Raw genomic sequence first — 19,223 nt, 5'->3', positions numbered from 1 at the left:
AATTTGTCCCTTAACTCTGTCCCTATCACAATCGTATATGTATATAGTATGAGAGTTTAAAAAAATGTGCCAAAAAACAGTACAAAGCTGCTAAGTGTTTGAGTTACAAAACTAAGGAACGAGAGCATGGCAATGAGCCTCAGCTTCCACATCTGTAAAACAGGGTTTTTGTGAGGATGGGCGAGATCATGTAAAGTACCTTAATGGGTGCTCAATAAATTCTTCCAATCATTATTATTGTCACTGTAACTAGCCAGAATACAGAAGTTAAAAACATATCCCTCCCCAACTTCCCTGGTGGTCCAGTGGTTAAGCCTTAGTGCTTCCAATGCAAGGGTCATGGGTTCGATCCCTGGTCGGGGAGGTTCCACATAGCGATCGGGGTGCGCCCTGCCCCCTGCAAAAAAAAAAAAAAAATATATATATATATATATATATATATATATATATATATATATATATATATGCCTCCCAACCTGCTAAGAATTAAATAAATGAATTCATTCAGAAAAGATAAAAGTGAAAGAAAGCCAAGGGAGTAGGGGGAGGGTAAACCGAGTCCTGGACAGGTAAGGTGCTCTCTCCGTCAGAGCTCAAGCTGGCTGCACGGATCTGACTGTATTTTCACAAAAGTTAAAAGACCCCGGCGGGCAGGAGGGGGCGGGGGCGTTCTCATGCTTCGCCTCTTCCTGCGGCGCACGCGGATGACGCAAGTGGGCGCGCCAGGATTCCAGGAGCTCAGGGACTGCGAGAACGGCTGCCACGTGCGTATGGTTACCGCGCGCAAACCCGGATACCCCTATATGTTTCACCCCGTAGCCACCCGCCCAAAGCCTGATCCAAGCCGGTGCAGGATCCCCACCAGGCCGAGCTGCGCCCAGCGGGCGCCTGGGTGCCCGCGTTAGTGCAGGTGTCCATTCGCGTTTGTTGGACGCCTGGCAGGGGAGACCCCACGTAAACTCATCCCCTGTATGACCATTCATTCAGCCAAGAAAAAATCCGTTGACAGCCTGTTTTATGTCAAGTACCATGCTGGTCTTTGGGGAGACAGCCCTGATGTAGACAATCCTGTCTTTGTGCTCTTGGAGATATTGTTTCACTGGGAATGATAGACGAAAATCAACTGGTATAATAAACAAAATGATTTCGGGTTGTGATAATTCCTGTGAAGGAATTATGGTATGGAGGACAACTGAGGCGCCTAACTTTAAAAAGGGTCATAAGGGGAATTCCCTGGCAGTCTAGTGGTTAGGACTCAGCGCTCTCATTACCGAGGGCCGGGTTCAATCCCTGGTCCGGGAACTAGGATCCCACAAGCCACGAAGTGCGGCAAAAGGAAAAAAATAAAATAAAATAAAGGGGTCATAAGCATTGGGTGGGGGCGCTGAGAATGGGAGGAATCACGATCTGGCAGGAACATTGGTTGCTGAAATGAGACCTGGCCTGGAACTTGTCAGTCTACAAGTTTGAGATTTTTTGGTTTTTAAGCCCCAGATATTGTTCTAAGCCTTGGTAATCCGATGGAGGTAAAATAGCTACAGTTCGTGCCCTCATCGAGATTTTGCTCTAGTGGGGAAGGCAGAGCTAAAAATAAAACGTCAGATAGTGATAAATACCATATAGGAGATTAATATAAGACCATCTCATAATGGCTACTTCAGAGCAGTTGGTCAAGGAACGCCTTTTCAAGGAGGTGAATTTTACCTGAAATTTAAATAACAAGAAAGCTAGCCATGCAAATAGCAGGGTGAGAAAAATGCCTTTCGGAACTGAGCTTGGCAAGTTAGAAAACAGTAATAGAAAAGAAGCCAGTGTGATTGGTGCACTGTAGGCGAGAAGGAGAGTGGTGTGAGATAGGGTTGGAGAGGTAGGCAATGGCCAGACAACATAAAGCAGGGTACTGAGTTGGAATGTTATACCGTGTGTGATGAGAAGCCATGATCTCATTTATGCTAACTTGTGGCGAGTGGATTGTGGTTTGGGGCAGCGGTAGGATCAGGGGTCCTGGTCAGGAGGGCTACTGGTGCATTAGTCCAAGTGAGTCCTGGTACTGACTTGAACTGGAGTGACGGTAGCAAAGAGGAAAGGACGTGGACAGATTTGGGATATGTTTGGAAATGGATTCGCTGGCAGATTGGGTATAGAGAGGGCTCAGGGAAAGAAAAATTAAGATCGACTCCTGTGTTTTTGACTTGAGCAACAGATTGGATGATGGTGGTGTTAACCGAGATGGGGAAAATGGGGGGAAACCACAGGTCTGGAGAAACGATAAATCAAAATTTCTGTTTTGGCCAGAACAGGCTATCTGTGTTTATGAGACATCTATATGGCAGTGTCACCTAAGCATTTGAATGTACTAGTTTGGAGTTTCAGGGAGAGTCAGAGTTGGATAAAGTTATGGAATGTTGGCAGATAGTAACTCGAATCATGTGAAATGGCCATTTTGAGTCAAAAATGGTTGAATGCTGGCAGTTTCATTGGTTCAGTCTCATAGATTGTATTTAAAGCCACAGGTCCGGATGAAGTCTCTTAGGAAGAACATTTAGAGGGAAGAGAAGAAAGGGCACAGTCTTGGGCACCCACCATTTAGAGGTGGAGCAGAAGAGTCGGAGCCAGCACAGGTGACCGAGAAGGAGCAACCAGAAGGGAGAGGAATATCAGGAGAGCGGTGTCGAGAAGCCAAGAGAGGAGGGTGTTTCAGGAAGTAGAGAATGAATAAGTCAAATGCTGCTGAGAGGTCGAATAAGGTAAGAAGTTAAGTGACCTCTAGATTGGCAACGTTGCAGTCTTTGGTGACCTTGACAGAATAGTCAAAGTCAGCCTTGAGTAAGTTAGATTTGAGATGCCTATGAGTTGTCCAAGTGAAGAAGCGAGGCAATGAGCTTCCTTTCCTCCCACTTCCTTGGGAAGAGGGCGTGTACACCTGGGAGACGTGTGTGTGTGTGTGTGTGTGTGTGTGTGTGTGTGTGTGTGTGTGTGTGAGTGAGAGAGAGAGAGAGAGAGAGAGAGAGAGAGAGAGGGCGGGGTTGGGGGGGAGAGAAGGAGAGGGAGGGAGGGAGGGAGAGAGAGAGAGAGAAATCAGAGCTGAATGAATGGTGCAGATCAGAAGCCCTCAGCTCTGCTAGGAGGGAGGTGGCCCTGAGCACTGGCGCAGTGATGAAGGCCTCCCAGAGTTGGTGAGACCTGTACTCACTTTGACAAATGGGAAAGCTTTGGACAGGATAGGGATAGGCATAGGCATTCTAGGATGGGGCAAAGGAATGGCGAGGAGGCTAGGCAGGGTTTAGTGAGTAAAGCCAGGGTCCTATCGAGAAGCAGTGGGATCAGAAGTTGAAAAGTAGTTGGGGAATAGATGTGGAGAGCCTTTGACTGTCAGGCTAAAGGCTTTGGATTTACCTTGAGCAGGGAGATAATATTTTGAAACAGTGAAGTAGAGGAACCACCATTTGACTTCACTGGCCAGCCCCATCCAGCTCACCCTTCAGGTTCACGCTTAGATGCCATTTCCCTTGGGAAGGCTTTCCCACTCCTAAAGTGCTAGGTTGGTACCCACAGTCCTGTGGCCTTGACCACACTGGACGGGAAATGTCTGGATACATTTATGCCTCAGTGCCCCCACTGCTTTCCCCCACCACATCCCTAATGCTTCCACAGCCTCAGCTGTCCTTGAAACTTGAAATCAGTTCAACAGATAGGCTCTAGTGAATGTTATTTTTTCTAACTCATCTCGCCAGCAAAGGACACCTACAGAGATGTCCTCAGTCCTTCACTTCTATGTCCGTGCCTCTGGCCACGAGAGGGCAGCCTCTGAATATACTCAAAGGAAGCTGCAAGGGGAGCTGCCAGAGCTGCAGGGCGTCAAGACCGAGCTGTGCTACAATGTGAACTGGACAGGTTGGGCCACTTACTGGATTCTTCGGGAGAGGTGCCAAGTGCCAGGGGCAGTGTCTCAAGGTGTCCTTGCCCTGTCTCCCTGCAGCTGAGTCCTCCCCGAGCGCCGAGGAGATGAAGAAGCTGACGTGGCTGTTTGGCTGCCCCTTGTTACTGGACGATGTCGCTCAGGAGTCCTGGCTCCTTCCCGGCCCCACTGACCTGCTGCTGGAGGTCGGGCCCAGGCACGTGTCTCAGCCTCGGGTAGCTCGTTCCACGGTCCAGAGCCCGTCAGCCTTTCCAGACACACTGCCACCCCTTCCACTTTCATTCCTCTTCCTCCTCTTGCGGTCCTTGGGAGACTAGATTTCCCTTCATCCTACTCCCCGCCTAGAAAGCTGGGCACATGCTTTCCCCATGTGGGAAGATACCTTTGAAGACTGAGCCAGCTGCCAGGCATGTTCTGGAAATATGACACGTTGTATCCTGAGAAGTTGAAATTGAAGCATTTTGTTGCTACAGAACAGTTACGGTTTGATTTGAATGACCTTTGAAAGCAGGTTTCTTGGTGCCCAGGTCTGAGGCTGGAGGCCAGCGGTGTGGGCAGGTGCGGGGGGGTGGTAAGTAGAGGTGGGAGATTGCCTGGACAGCAGTGGGCAGGATCCACCTTCTCAGCTGGGGCTCTAACCATCTGGTCCTAACCAATCCACAGGCTGAACTTCTCCACGCCAACATCCAGCAACATCGTGTCAGTGTGCCAGGCTGCGGGGCTGGGGGCCGTGGACCGCGTGGAGCCGACCCGGCGCTACCTGCTCTCGGTGAGCTCGTAGGCAGTCAGGTGGGCATCAGGAGGAGGAAGCGGAAGAGATTTTGGGTCCTAAACTCTAAGGAAACGCTGGGAAGCAGGGAGAGGAGTTCCTGCGTTGACGCCTGCCCTGTTTGCAGGTTGTTCACTGCCTGAGGCCACCTGGTCAAGGAGTGAATAGGACAGAAACCCAGCCTGTGCTCCCTTACTAATCTGTGCGTGCTGACAGGGACTCATGCCTGGAAGGAGCGTCTTTTTCTAATCTGAACAAAGGTGCCAGAGAGGCTAGCAGTGGGCTGGTCCTGTGTGGCTTGGAGGACGAGGGTGGACCATCTTGTCCATTCTTCAACCCTGCACCCCTCGCCTTCTGTGTGTGTCTCCACCCCTAGTTTGCCCACCCGCCTTCGGCTGAGCTAGAGGCCGTCGCCCTGGCTACCCTGCATGACCGGATGACGGAGCAGCACTTCCCCTGTCCCATCCAGAGCTTCTCCCTGGGGTGCACCCCAGCACCCCTTGGCGGCCCAATTGACATACTGGCCGAGGGCCGGTCTGCCCTGGAGAAAGCCAACCAGGAGCTAGGTGCGCAGGGGTCCCTGGAGGAAGGCCCAGGCCAGGCTAGTAGGGGTGCTGAGTCCCACAGTCAGCTCTTCTGGTGGTTGTCTCCTAGGTCTGGCCCTAGACTCCTGGGACCTGGATTTCTACACCAAGCGCTTCCAGGAGCTGCAGCGGAACCCCAGCACTGTGGAGGCCTTCGACTTGGCTCAGTCCAATAGGTGGGGAGGAATGGGGACATTCTGATGTCTGAGCCCATGGAGGTTGGAAGGGAAGACCGCAGGGACTCTGCATGGCTCTCTCTTGGCCTAGGGGCCTCCCTGAGTCTGTCTGAGTACCTGGGTTCCCCATTCATCCCGTAGTCTGCATTCACATCTTGGTTTTATCTTCACGCTGGATCTGGACCATCCACAATGACAGACTGTTGGAAGCTTATGACTTCTGGAATCTGTTTTGACCTGTGGCCGTAACTCTGCCGTTTATGCTGATGAGAAGACATGGCAAGGCCTGAGAAATGACCCATGTTTCCACCCTGCCTTTCCCTCCCCACGTCACCCCCTGCAGTGAGCACAGCCGACACTGGTTCTTCAAGGGCCGACTCCACGTGGATGGGCAGGAGCTGGCACACTCGCTGTTTGAGTCCATCATGAGCACCCAGGCATCCTCGCACCCCAACAATGTCCTCAAGTTCTGTGACAACAGCAGGTGGGCTGTGCCCTCAGCTGGGGTGACCTCAGACCCAGGGAATGGGAGGCCCCAGGCTCTGGTGGGGTAAGTGCAGATGCCAGGAAGGAAGTGAGACTCAGAACGATGTGTCCACAGTGCAATCCAGGGGAAGGAAGTCCAATTCCTGCGTCCCGAGGACCCCTCACGGCCAAGCTGCTTCCGGCAACGTCAGGGGCTGAGACATGTCGTCTTCACGGCAGAGACCCACAACTTCCCCACGGGTGAGATGAGTCCCCAGGAGGGATAGGCAGGGTCAGAGTATAGGGTAGGGCAAAGGCCCCAGGCCCACCTGGGGACCAGCAGGTTGGCTGCATGTCCTTATTTTCAGTGGGGTGGTCAGAGGTGGAGTTTGCCTTTTCAGTACCCATACCCTCCCTCTCTCTGCACAGGAGTAGCCCCCTTCAGCGGTGCGACCACTGGCACAGGGGGCCGGATCCGAGATGTCCAGTGCACAGGCCGCGGGGCCCACGTGGTGGCTGGCACTGCTGGCTATTGCTTTGGAAACCTGCACATCCCAGGTCCCGTCTCTTTCCTCTCTACCCATCTCCCCTTCCAGACCCCTTGTCCTGGCAGGCACTGGACACTTATCTCTCAGGTCAAAGGGTCATCATGGGTACCTTTTCTTGGGAGGGAGGGCTCTAGAATAGCTGGCCTTTCGCCAACCATGGTTGTGAGGACAGTAGGCCAAGGAAGACCCAGATCTGGCTTTGCAGAACCACAATTTTCTTTATAAACCAGTATCTACTTAGCCAAAAACAATTGTGGTACTGGGTTGGACTTACGGCCCTCAACTGCCCCCCAAAATCCAATTGTTTTGTTTTGTTTTGTTTTGATGTGGACTATTTTTAAAGTCTCTGTTGAATTTGTTTATTGCTTCTGCTTTTATGCTTTGGTTTTCTGACTGCGAGGCACGCGGGATCCTAGCTCCCTGACCAGGGATCGAACCCGCACCCTCCGTCCCCCACCCCCACCCCCCGAACTGGAAGGGGAAGTCTTAACCACTGGACAGCCAGGGAAGTCCCAAAGTCCAGTTTCTTGGAAAGTGTTAAGAACTCTGGTCCCAAGAGTCAGACTCTTCCTGAAGGGCCGTGACTCCTCCATCTTCCGTCTTCACAGTCCACCCATCTTTCTCCTTCCTGCCCAGGTTACAGTATGCCCTGGGAGGATCCAAGCTTCCAGTATCCTGGGAACTTTGCCCGACCCCTGGAGATTGCCATCGAGGCCAGTAATGGGGCTTCTGACTACGGCAACAAGTTTGGAGAACCAGTTCTGGCTGGTGAGGCTTGCGGGGGCGTGGGGGATAACAGTCCCAGAGGCGGGGTGGGGTGAGGTGTGTGACCCAGCGAGCGCTGAGGAGCCTGGCCGACTAGACCCTGTCCCCTGTCCCTGTGCCGTCCACGCTCCAGGCTTTGCCCGTTCCTTGGGCCTCCAGCTCCCAGATGGCCAGCGGCGCGAGTGGATCAAGCCCATCATGTTTAGTGGAGGCATTGGGTGCATGGAAGCTGAGCATGTGAGCAAGGAGCCCCCAGAGCCAGGTAAGAGCCCGCCACCTGTCTACCAGGTCCAGCCAGCTTTCTCCCCAGCACGTGGCAGCCGCAGGAGTGGAATTTACAGGAACTTCAGTGGTTTGTTTTTTATCTCCCAGCTCATGTCTCCTCTCCCCAGTACAGGCTTTCAAGGCAGGGCAGGGCTTTATGCCAGTGGGGCAGGCTCAGTCTGTGTGGCCTGTTTCTTCCCGGGTTGACTTCTGCATGGCAGAGGCCCACCCTGCTAAGTCAAGGCAGCCAGTGTTTATTTTTTTTATTTTTTATTTTTTTGCAGTTACTCATTTTTTATTTTTATTTTTTTTTATTTATTTATTTTTTTAACATCTTTATTGGAGCATAATTGCTTTACAATGGTATGTTAGTTTCAGCTTCACAACAAAATGAATCAGTTATATATATACATATGTTCCCATATCTCTTCCCGCTTGCGTCACCCTCCCTCCCACCCTCCCTATCCCACCCCTCCAGGCGGTCACACAGCACCGAGCTGATCTCCCTGTGCTACGCGGCTGCTTCCCACTAGCTATCTACCTTACGTTTGGTAGTGTATACATGTCCATGCCTCTTTATTGCTTTGTCACCGTTTACCCTTCCCCCTCCCCATAGCCTCAAGTCCATTCTCTAGTAAGTCTGTGTCTTTATTCCTGTTTCACCCCTAGGTTTTTCATGACATTTTTTTTTTTTTCTTAAATTCCATATATATGTGTTAGCATACGGTATTTGTCTCTCTCTTTCTGACTTACTTCACTCTGTATGACAGACTCTAGGTCTATCCACCTCATTACAAATAGCTCAATTTCGTCTCTTTTTATGGCTGAGTAATATTCCATTGTATATATGTGCCACATCTTCTTTATCCATTCATCCGATGATGGACACTTAGGTTGTTTCCATCTCTGGGCTATTGTAAATAGAGCTGCAATGAACATTTTGGTACATGACTCTTTTTGAATTATGGTTTTCTCAGGGTATATGCCCAGTAGTGGGATTGCTGGGTCATATGGTAGTTCTATTTGTAGCTTTTTAAGGAACCTCCATACTGTTCTCCACAGTGGCTGTATCAATTTACATTCCCACCAACAGTGTAAGAGGGTTCCCTTTTCTCCACACCCTCTCCAGCATTTATTGTTTCTAGATTTTTTGATGATGGCCATTCTGACTGGTGTGAGATGATATCTCATTGTAGTTTTGATTTGCATTTCTCTAATGATTAGTGATGTTGAGCATTCTTTCATGTGTTTGTTGGCACTCTGTATATCTTCTTTGGAGAAATGTCTATTTAGCCAGTGTTTATTCAGGGCCTGTTTTTATCTGCAAGCTCAGTTCAATCGGTCGACATTTACTGAGCGCCCATCGGGTGCCGGGCACCATGCTAGGACCTGTGGTGGAATCAAGATAAAGGCCAGGTACCATTTATTGAATGGGTGACCTGTCACATGGCTCAGAATTTAAAATGCAAAGAAAGGTTATACAGTGGAAACTCTCCTTCCCCTGACCTTCAGCCACCCAGTTTCCCTCCCTAGAGATAACCAATGTTAATTGGTTACTTTTGTACCCTACCAGAGGTTTTTCCTGCATACATAAACAGACCCATGTGTATATTTGCCCCCCCTTGTTTAAACAAATAGCATGTGTGCACACCTTTTTTTTCTTTTTGGCCTCGCTGCGCAGCTTATGGGATTTTAGTTCCCTGACCAGGGATCGAACCTGGGGCCCCAGCAGTGAGAGCGCTGAGTCCTAACCACTGGACCGCCAGGGAATTCCCCACCCATTTTTTTAATAACCATTTTATTAAGATGTAATTCATATAACATAAAGTTTACCCTTGTAAAGTGTACAAGTCAGTGGTTTTAGTATATTCACAAAGTTGTGCATCAATCACCACTAATTCCAGAACATTTTCATCATCCCAGAAAGAAACCCTGCACCCATGAGCAGTCACTCCCCATGCCCCCTTCCTCGGCCTCTGGAAACCAATAATCTACTTTCTGTCTCGATGAATTTCCCTGTTATAAATGTTGTGTTTGGCTTCTTTCACTTTGCATGATGTCTTAAATGTTCATCCATGTTATAGTATGTATCAGTACTTCGTTCCTTTTTATGGCTGAATAATATTCCATCGTGTTGCTATATCATTTTGTCTCTCCATTAATCGGCTGGTAGACATTTGGGTTGTTTCTGCTTTTCGGCTATTATGAACCATGCTGCTATAAACATTTTTTAAATTTATTTATTTATTTATTTTTGCCTGCACTGGGTCTTCGTTGCTGCGCACGGGCTTTCTCTAGTTGTGGCGAGCGGGGGCTACTCTTCGTTGTGGTGCGTGGGCTTCTCATCGCAGTGGCTTCTCTTGTTGCGGAGCACGGGCTCTAAGCGCATGGGCTTCAGTAGTTGTGGCTCGCTGGCTCTAGAGCCCAGGCTCAGTAGTTGCGGTGCACGGGCTTGGTTGCTCCGAGGCATGTGGGATCTTCCCGGACCAGGGCTCCTGCATTGGCAGGCGGATTCTTAACCACTGAGCCACCAGGGAAGCCCTGCTATAAACATTTGTGTACAAGTTTTCCTATGTACTTATGTTCTGAATTCTTTTGGGTAGGTAACTAGGAGTGGACTTGCTAGGTCACTTGATAACTGTACTTAGTCTTTGAAGCAGCTGCACCATTTTACATTCCCCTCAGCAGTGTGTGAAGGTTCCGATTTCTCCAGATCCTTGCCAACTCTTATCTGTCTCTCTGATTATAGCCATCATAGTGGATGTGAAGTAGTATCTTATGGTGGTTTGGGTTTGCATTTCCCTAATGACTCAGGATGTTAAGCATCTTTTCCTGTTTCTTGGCTATCTGTATACCTTCCTTGGAGAAATATCTATTCATGTCCTTGGCCAATTTTAAGTTGGTTTTTCTTTTTTTTTTTTGGAGTTTAAGTTAGAGTTCTTTGCATATTCTGGGTACTAGCCCCTTACCTGATAGGTAAATGATTTGCAAATATTTTCTTCCATTCTGTGAGTTGTCTTTTTACTTTCTTCATGGTGTCCCCTGAAGCACAAATGTTTTTGATTTTGGTAAAGTATAATTTATCTGTATATTTTTTCTTTGTGGCTTCTGGCTTATAGTGTCACGACTAAGAAACCACTGCCTAAGCCAAGGTCACCAAGAGTGACTCATATATTCTCTGATAATACTTTTATAGCTTTTAGCTTTCACGTTTAGGTCTCTGATACATTTTGAATTTTTTGTATATGGTATGAAGTAGGGATCCAACTTCCTTCTTTCACATGTGGATATCCAGTTGTTCTAACAAAATCCTTTTTGAAAAAAACTGTTCTTACCCCCATTGAATTGTCTTGGGACTCTTGCCAAAAATCAGTTGGCTATAAATGTTTGGGCTCATTTATGGACTCACAGTTCTATTCCAATGACCTATCTATCTACCTGTCTCCTTCTGCTAGTAACACACTGTCTTGATTACTGTAGCTTTGCAGTACGTTTAAAAGCAGAAAGTATGAGTCCTTCAATTTTGTTCTTCTTTTTCAAGATTGTTTTGGCTTTGTTCTAGGTCCCTTGAATTTCCATATAAATTTTAGGATCGGCCGGTCAGTTTCTTTGAAAAAGGTGGCTGATGGTGTTGACTCTGCAGTTCGCTTTGGGGAGTATTGCCATTGTAACAATATGAAGTCTTCCGATCTATAAGCGTGAGATCTCTTTCCATTTATTCAGGCCTCCTAAGATATTTCATAATTTTCAGTGTGTAAGTCTTAAGTATTTTATTCTTGTTGATGCTGTTCTAAGTGGGTAGGCATACTTCTGCACCTTTCACGGCTGAGGGCTTGGATTCAATCTCTGGCTGGGGAACTAAGATCCTGCAAGCCGCGCGGCATAGCCAAAAAAAAAAATTCTCTGTTTCGGTGGCTTAGTTTTTCATTATATGGCTTATACCATAATTTATTTAACCAGTTCTCTGTTGTTAGCATTTAGATTATTTCTTGTCTTTGGTAATACAAATAATGCTGCAGTATTTAATTTTGTACGTAGGTGATTTGTACCTGTGCGAATAAATCTGGAGGGTAAATTCCTCAAAGTGTATTTACCCAATCAAAGAATTTTGATTGCTCTCCTCTAATACCAGCTTCCCTTTATCCTCACACTGCTTCGTTCTCACACGTCTGGTCACTTCCCGGGTGTTCTGATTCTGCCCTCCTTCCTCGCAGGCATGGATGTTGTGAAGGTTGGGGGTCCCGTCTACAGGATTGGAGTCGGGGGCGGAGCTGCTTCGTCCGTGCAGGCAAGTGCAAATAGCTCAGGTGCCAACTCCATGACATCTCTGGGCCCCATGCATAGGTGGGGTGTGAGCTCCCAGCCCCCCTGAGCTGAGATGTGCCATCTGTCCTCCCAGGTGCAGGGAGACAACGCCAGCGACCTGGACTTCGGGGCTGTGCAGCGGGGAGACCCGGAGATGGAACAGAAGATGAACCGTGTGATCCGGGCTTGCGTGGAGGCCCCCAGAGGAAACCCCATCTGCAGCCTTCATGACCAGGGTGCCGGTGGCAATGGTGAGAGGAGGGGTTGGGACGGAGGACCAGGCCTACCTGGTCTCCTGCCAGGTTCAGTTTGGGGAGAGGTATCGCGGATCTGCAACCAACCAGCTAGCTCTGGGCCCCACTCTGCACCCACTACACGTTCTGGACGGACTCAGGGTTAGTTGCTGGAGAGGGTGCAGTAGCGGTTCAAACAGGGATGCACAGAATTAGGGGCTCCTTTGGAGGCTGGGAACGGCCTTTTGTTTGCCCGGTACTGACCAGGGCCAGATGAGAGCCTCTCCCGGAAACCCTCTCACCAGGCAACGTCCTGAAGGAGCTGAGTGACCCAGCTGGAGCCGTCATTTATACCAGCCGCTTCCAGGTGGGTCTCCTCCCTGAAGTCTGATTGTCTCCCTGCCCCTGTCAGTCCCAGCCGGCCCCACCCATCTGTCCCCCACTCCCAGCAAGAACATGAGACTGGGAGCACCCGCTGACCCTTCCCTTTCGTCCTCCCCCATGGATGTGCAGCTCGGGGACCCGACCCTGAACGCCCTGGAAATCTGGGGGGCTGAGTACCAGGAGTCAAATGCACTTCTGCTGAGGCCCCCCGACCGGGACTTCCTGAGTCGTGTCAGTGCCCGGGAACGCTGCCCAGTTTGCTTTGTGGGCACCATCACGGGAGACGGGAGGGTGAGTTGGCTCAGGGAGTCGGTAACAGATGCTGTGCGTGGGCTTGCCCAGGAAGGAGGGTGTCTCAGGAAAGAGACGAGAGCATGGGCGCCGTGGGGACCAGCGTGGGGCCGGGGGGCTCAACAGGAGAAGCCAAGTGGGGTGGACAGAGCACCTCTGCCCGGCTTTCCAGAAGTGTTTATTCCCTGCTGGTGGTCACAGTCTCGTTCTCTCTGGGCGGTGTCCCTGTGGTCTACAGATAGTGCTGGTGGACGATCGGGAGTGTCCTATGGGAAGAGATGGCCAGGGGGATGCCCCCCCAACACCTCCCCCGACGCCTGTGGACCTGGATCTGGACTGGGTGCTGGGCAAGATGCCCCGGAAGGTATGTGGGGGGCGGGAGGTTTCTCCTTCTCTGGCCCAACCCTTCAGACCATCATCTGCCCTACACGTGCTTTGTCACCTGTGTGCCCAGCACCTCCCCAGGCGCTCACACCACTGTTGCCACCTGTGTTGCAGGAGTTCTTCCTCCAGAGGAGTCTCCCCGTGCTGCGGCCCCTGGCCTTGCCCCCAGGGCTGAGCGTGCGCCAGGCCCTGGCATGGGTCCTCAGGCTGCCTGCGGTGGCCAGCAAGCGCTACCTCACCAGCAAGGTCTGCCCCGCACCCTTGCTCCGCCCTCTCAGCCCTCTGCGCCCTTCCCTCTGCTCGCCCAGCCCAGGGGATGGCTGTGGGAGCCCACCGGGCCCGAGGGGGACGTGGCAGGGGCAGGGCAGCTACCCCGATGGCCTAAGCCCCTGCTGTCCACCCTGAGCCTTGTTGTGTCCAGGGTGAGCCAGGCCTCCTTCCACCCCCTTGTCCCTGTCCCTTGGCCTCTTGCTAACTCCACCTGGTTCCGCAGGTGGACCGCTCCGTGGGCGGCCTGGTGGCACAGCAGCAGTGTGTGGGACCCCTGCAGACCCCTCTGGCAGATGTGGCGGTGGTGGCACTGAGTCACCAGGAGCTCGTAGGGGCTGCCACAGCCCTGGGAGAGCAGCCCGTCAAGAGCCTGCTAGACCCCAAGGTTGCTGCCCGACTGGCTGTGGCTGAAGCCCTCACCAACCTGGTGTTTGCTCTGGTCACCGACCTCCGGGTGAGTCCCCTGCAGCTTCTGTCCTGGAGCCCCCGGCCTCTGGGACGCAGATGCGACCACCGCCTGCTCACCCCTCTGCCCGCAGCCTCTCCACACCGCCCTCCCTCCCTAACGCGAGTCTCTGCCGCTTCCCAGGACGTGAAATGCAGCGGGAACTGGATGTGGGCGGCCAAGCTCCCGGGGGAGGGTGCGGCTCTGGCCGACGCCTGTGGGGCTGTGGCAGCCGTGATGGCGGCCCTGGGTGTGGCAGTGGATGGTGGCAAGGACTCCCTCAGCATGGCTGCCCGGGTTGGCGCTGAGACCGTGCGGGCTCCTGGTGAGCTCTGGGCGCCCGAGGGCGAGGGGCGGGTCTGTGGGTCGGGCTGCGCTTCACTCTCCACTCCTTGCTCTGCAGGGTCGCTGGTCATCTCAGCCTATGCTGTCTGTCCAGACATTACAGCCACTGTGACCCCAGACCTCAAGTGTCCCGGAGGGAGAGGTACGGGTTCTTCCCTCTCCTCGGTGCACTGTGGATTCACAGCCTGGTCCTTTGTTTGGGGTCTGCTTCGTGAGTGCTGGGCCCCCTCGTTCAGCACTGGGGCATGGTGCCTTCTGGGGCTGGTGGTCTGGGTGCCTCACCACGTCCTGGGAACTTCAGTGAGCACGGCGGGAGGGCTTCTCCTGAGCCAGCCATCTCCCCTCACCACGCCCCTGTCTCCCCAGGCCACCTGCTCTACGTGCCTCTGAGTCCTGGGCGCCATCGGCTCGGGGGCACAGCTCTGGCCCAGTGCTTCTCCCAGCTCGGCGAGCAGCCTCCCGATCTGGACCTTCCCGAGAACTTGGTGCGAGCCTTCGGCATCACCCAGGGGCTGCTAAAAGGTGAGTGAGGCCCTGGAGGAGACGGTGCCTGTGGCTGACACGGGGCAGGCACTGGCCAGCTGAGCACGTGCTGGGGGGCGAAGAGGGGTCTGATGCCCTTCTCTCTGGTTCTCTGAGCGAGCCCACACTCTCGCCCCCGTCTTCTCCCAACTGCCCAGAAGGGGGGCGGGGCTGCCAGGTTTGGGTCCCAAGGCTGCCAAGCATTTTATTCCTTCCTCCAGACCGCCTCCTCTGCTCAGGCCACGATGTCAGTGACGGAGGTCTCATCACCTGCCTGCTAGAGATGGCCTTTGCTGGGAATTGTGGGATAGAGGTGGCCGTCCCTGCCCCTGGGGTCAATGGTGAGGAGCCTGAGGTCTAGGTTCCAGCCTGGGCTGCCTGCCCCATCCTGTGGACCGTCCCCATGTCCTATTAAAGAGTAGAGTGTCCCCAACTCCTTTTCCCCTGAGTCCCTTGCTATCTTTTCTGACCACTGAGTCAGGTGGCACCTCTGAAACCTCCTGCAGACCCTGAGGCCACATCCTTGGTCCTGCTTTCCCAGGCCTCACCCCATCCCTGACCCCTGCCTTTGTTCCTTTAGCCATAGCCCCCTGACTCCACCTCTGAGTCCCTGGCAATACCCTAGTCACCTTGACCCCTCTGTTACTCTCCCAGCGCTGCCTGTACTGTTCGCTGAGGAGCCAGGCTTGGTGCTGGAGGTGCAAGAGCCAGACCTGGCCCAAGTACTGACACGTTACCGGGAGGCTGGCCTCCACTGCCTGGAGCTGGGCCGCACGGGCAGCGCCGGGCCCCATGCCACGGTGAGGAAGTGAGGAATGGCAGGCCTGCAGAGGGAAGGTCGTGGTTTGCCTCTGCCAGCCTTGGAGGGGGCCCAACGTGGACATCTTTGCTCTCAGCCCCTGAAAGATCTGCCCCCGTCTCTAGGTCCGGGTATCAGTGAACGGGGCTGTCGTTCTGGAGGAGCCCGTTGGGCAGCTACGAGCCCTCTGGGAGGAGACCAGTTTCCAGCTGGATCGGCTGCAGGCAGAGCCCCACTGTGTGGCCCAGGAAGAAGGAGGGCTGAGGGAGCGGACGGGGCCCACCTACTGCCTGCCCCCCACCTTCCCCACAGCTTCCGTGCCTCATGAGCCTGGTGAGGAAACATGTATAGTGGCTTGGCTGCCTGGGCACTTTGGGGAGGAGCCCAAGGCTTGGATGCGGGGCCTGCCCTGGACAAGGTGTCTGGGGCGCTGGGGTGCGGAAGTAACCCTCTGGCACAAGGACACTCCTCCCCCCAGGTGGCCCCGCCCCCCGCGTTGCCATCTTTCGAGAAGAAGGCAGTAACGGAGACCGGGAGATGGCCGATGCCTTCCACTTGGCTGGGTTTGAGGTGAGCAGCTTGCCCGGCAGAGCCGGGGCTGGGCTTTGGGCCATGGGCCCTCTGACACTTGCCCTCCCCCTCCTGCCAGGTGTGGGACGTGACCATGCAGGACCTCTGCTCTGGAGCAGTCAGGCTGGACACGTTCCAAGGCATGGCCTTCGTGGGCGGCTTCAGCTACGCGGACGTCCTGGGCTCTGCCAAAGGTGGGTGTGCGGCCCTGCCCACTCGCTCCCCGCACGTTCCTGAAGAGCTGCCTTAGCCCCCTTCTACCTTGACTGAGAACTGGCCTCTCGCCTCCATAAGGCTGGCTGGGGGAGCGTGAGCGCATTCATTCTGGGCCAGCCGCCAGCAGGCCTGCAGGTAGCCTTTTTTTTAATTCATTCATTCATTCATTCATTGACTGCATTGAGTCTTCGTTGCTGCACGCGGGCTTTCTCTAGTTGAAGCGAACGGGGGCTACTCTTCATTGCATTGCGCAGGCTTCTCGTGGTGGCTTCTCTTGTTGCGGAGCACGGGCTCTAGGCACGCGGGCTTCAGTAGTTGTGGCACGTGGGCTCTAGAGCGCAGGCTCAGTAGTTGTGGCGCACGGGCTTAGTTGTTCCGTGGCATGTGGGATCGTCCCGGACCAGGGCTCGAACCCGTGTCCCCTGCATTGGCAGGCGGATTCTTAACCACTACACCACCAGGGAAGCCCTCTGCAGGTAGCTTGTGAGGCAGGTGGGCTGGGTGGCACTGTGCCAAGCCCGGGGGCATGTGCCCTGTCAGAAGCAGCAGCTGCTACTCAGCTCCAGCAGGCTGTCCTGTCGGAAAGCAGGCTCGGCACAGCCAGATCTTTCTGTTTCTCAAGATAAGCCAGAAATCCTGATTAAATGTTAGGCAACTGAATAAAAAATTTTGAAAATGCTCTGTTGCCTAAGCAGAAAACTCGTCATGGGCCGTCTCAGGCCCAGGAGTTGGCAACATCTGTTTCAATCAGTTAAACCTGCTTTTTTTCCCTGGCGTTTGCCCTGAGCTCTGCAAAGGGGGGAGGTCCTGAGCGAGTGTAATGGGGCACGCTGGGATGGAAAGGCGACAGTCCCCCCTCATTCCGGTGCTCACCCCAGCCTCCTGTTCCCGCCTAGGGTGGGCAGCCGCTGTGACCTTTAACCCCCAGGCCGGGGCTGAGCTGAGGCGCTTCCGGCAACGGCCAGACACCTTCAGCCTGGGCGTGTGTAACGGCTGCCAGCTGCTGGCCCTGCTGGGCTGGGTGGGAGGCAGTCCTGGTGACGAGGCGGCAGAGATGGGCCACGAGTCCTGGCCGGCCCGGCCTGGCCTCCTGCTGCGCCACAACCAGTCTGGGCGTTTCGAGTCGCGCTGGGCCAGCGTGCGAGTGGGGCCCGGGCCGGCCCTGATGCTGCGAGGGATGGAGGGTGCCGTGCTGCCCGTGTGGAGCGCCCATGGGGAAGGTCAGGCTCCGGGGAGTCGGGGAGGGCCTGAGGGCAAGGGTGGGGGAGGACGCCAGGGAGCTCTGCTCTCACGTCCCTCCTTCCCTCGTCCCTCCTTCTGCCCCAGGTTACATGGCATTTTCTTCCCCGGAACTCCAAGCCCAGATTGAGGCCAGGGGCTTGGCTCCGCTGCACTGGGCAGACGATGACGGCAACCCCACGGAACAGTACCCCCTGAATCCCAACGGGTCCCCAGGGGGCATGGCTGGCATCTGCTCCCCCGATGGCCGCCACCTGGCTCTCATGCCTCACCCTGAGCGGTCTGTGAGGCCTTGGCAGTGGGCGTGGCGACCCCCTCCGTTTGACACTATGACCACCTCCCCCTGGCTCCAGCTCTTCATCAATGCCCGAAACTGGACCCGGGAAGGAGGCTGCTGAGCAGGCCGGGGAGACTCCCCTGGGCCCCGTGGTTTTCACCCACGGTGTCTTTAGAAGTACCTCATATTATTTCTGTGTGTCTTGGACAGACAAGGACCAAAATGCCCAAAAAAACCTTGGCTAATTTTATGAATCTGTCTATGCCTTACGCTGTTGGATCTGTTTTCAGTTCTGTTCTAACACGTTTTGTCCTTTGTGGGCCTGGGAAGCAACATGCGGTTCAGAGAAACTTCCTGCGGTGGGAAGTTAGGATGCATGGGGGGAGGGGGTTCCATTGCCCCGCTTCGCTGCACCACATCACTTATGTCACTTATCTGAGCTCGGAGGGATGTCCTATGCCCCCCTTCCTCGTCGGGGTTTAAGGGGATGGGGGCGGACAAAAGCAAGCAACTCAGGACCTCAGCGTGCTCATCTGGAAAACAGCAGAAGCTTTCTGGATTCTTCTTTCTATTTTTATTTTATTTTTTAAACTTTAGATAGAGAATTTTAATTAAATTGGCATAGTTAAGACCAAAAAGATAAAATGGACATTGTCAGTGTATCTTCAGCCCTTGCTTTAACAGGCAAATGAACACAACTTGAAACACACGTGAATTTCGCTTGTCTGTGAGACAGTGAAGGGAGCTTCTCAGTATTTAAATATATTAATATAACCAGTTATAGAAATCTAAATCTAAAACCAATCTCCTATAGGGTTTGAGAAGGCATTCACCATATCCCTGAAAAGTTTAACATTCCTTATTCAAGTTTAATCATCTCTTTAGAAGGGGAAAACAGTGATAGTACTTGTTGAACCAGAATTACTATCAAAATTCAAAAAGCTGACCATATTCATTTAGCCACAAGCCAATCTTATTCAAATCAGGACAGAAAGACTACATCATCCGTTCATGATCTGAATTCTGCTATATGAGATCAATTTAAATGTGGTACACATAAAAAGTCATGAGACATTTGTTTCATAATAAATAAGGCAGTGGCCAACTATTACTCATTAGTAGCTTTTTTGAGATAAGCTATCAAGTCTGCCCTTTGCGGTACGCGGGCCTCTCACTGTTGTGGCCTCTCCCGCTGCAGAGCACAGGCTCCGGACGCGCAGGCTCAGCGGCCATGGCTCATGGGCCCAGCCGCTCTGTGGCATGTGGGATCTTCCCGGACCAGGGCACGAACCCGTGTCCCCTGCATCGGCAGGCGGACTCTCAACCACTGCGCCACCAGGGAAGCCCTTGATTCTTCTTTTTAAATGCAGCGCTGTGCTAAGTGTAAGCAGTTGTTGGCAGCTTCTGTGACAGTGTCTCCAGCTGAGTCATAGGACTGCCCTGGTGCTGGCCT

The 19,223-nt window shown here is 53.0% G+C and overlaps 1 protein-coding gene across 1 annotated transcript; it reads left to right on the top strand.

Annotated features, from left to right (window-relative positions):
• Positions 1–737: 737 nt before the first annotated feature.
• On the top strand, positions 738–18,039 carry PFAS (phosphoribosylformylglycinamidine synthase). Its single transcript, XM_082679101.1, has 28 exons — positions 738–764; positions 3,735–3,894; positions 3,980–4,115; positions 4,583–4,688; positions 5,065–5,254; positions 5,343–5,448; positions 5,792–5,932; positions 6,050–6,174; positions 6,343–6,471; positions 7,098–7,229; positions 7,360–7,488; positions 11,705–11,778; positions 11,890–12,046; positions 12,334–12,395; positions 12,542–12,703; positions 12,942–13,067; positions 13,202–13,333; positions 13,581–13,811; positions 13,947–14,127; positions 14,206–14,289; positions 14,514–14,669; positions 14,891–15,010; positions 15,324–15,469; positions 15,594–15,801; positions 15,947–16,038; positions 16,118–16,232; positions 17,151–17,474; positions 17,581–18,039. The coding sequence occupies exons 2-28, from the start codon at positions 3,753–3,755 to the stop codon at positions 17,889–17,891; spliced, it is 4,017 nt and encodes a 1,338-aa protein (XP_082535227.1). The 5' UTR covers positions 738–764; positions 3,735–3,752; the 3' UTR covers positions 17,892–18,039.
• Positions 18,040–19,223: the final 1,184 nt, after the last annotated feature.

This window comes from Grampus griseus (genome assembly GCF_964374135.1).
Source record: "Grampus griseus genome assembly, chromosome: 20".
NCBI lineage: Eukaryota > Metazoa > Chordata > Mammalia > Artiodactyla > Delphinidae > Grampus > Grampus griseus.
The sequence above is the reverse complement of the archived record's forward strand: the minus strand, read 5'-3'. Positions and strand labels throughout refer to the sequence as shown.

Coding starts and splice junctions, on each gene's coding strand:
- PFAS (XM_082679101.1), top strand. CDS start 3,753: ATGTCCTCAGTCCTTCACTTCTATGTCCGTGCCTCTGGCCACGAGAGG. Junction 6,175..6,342: donor GACCCACAACTTCCCCACGG/GTGAGATGAGTC, acceptor CTCTCTGCACAG/GAGTAGCCCCCTTCAGCGGT. Junction 6,472..7,097: donor TGGAAACCTGCACATCCCAG/GTCCCGTCTCTT, acceptor CTTCCTGCCCAG/GTTACAGTATGCCCTGGGAG.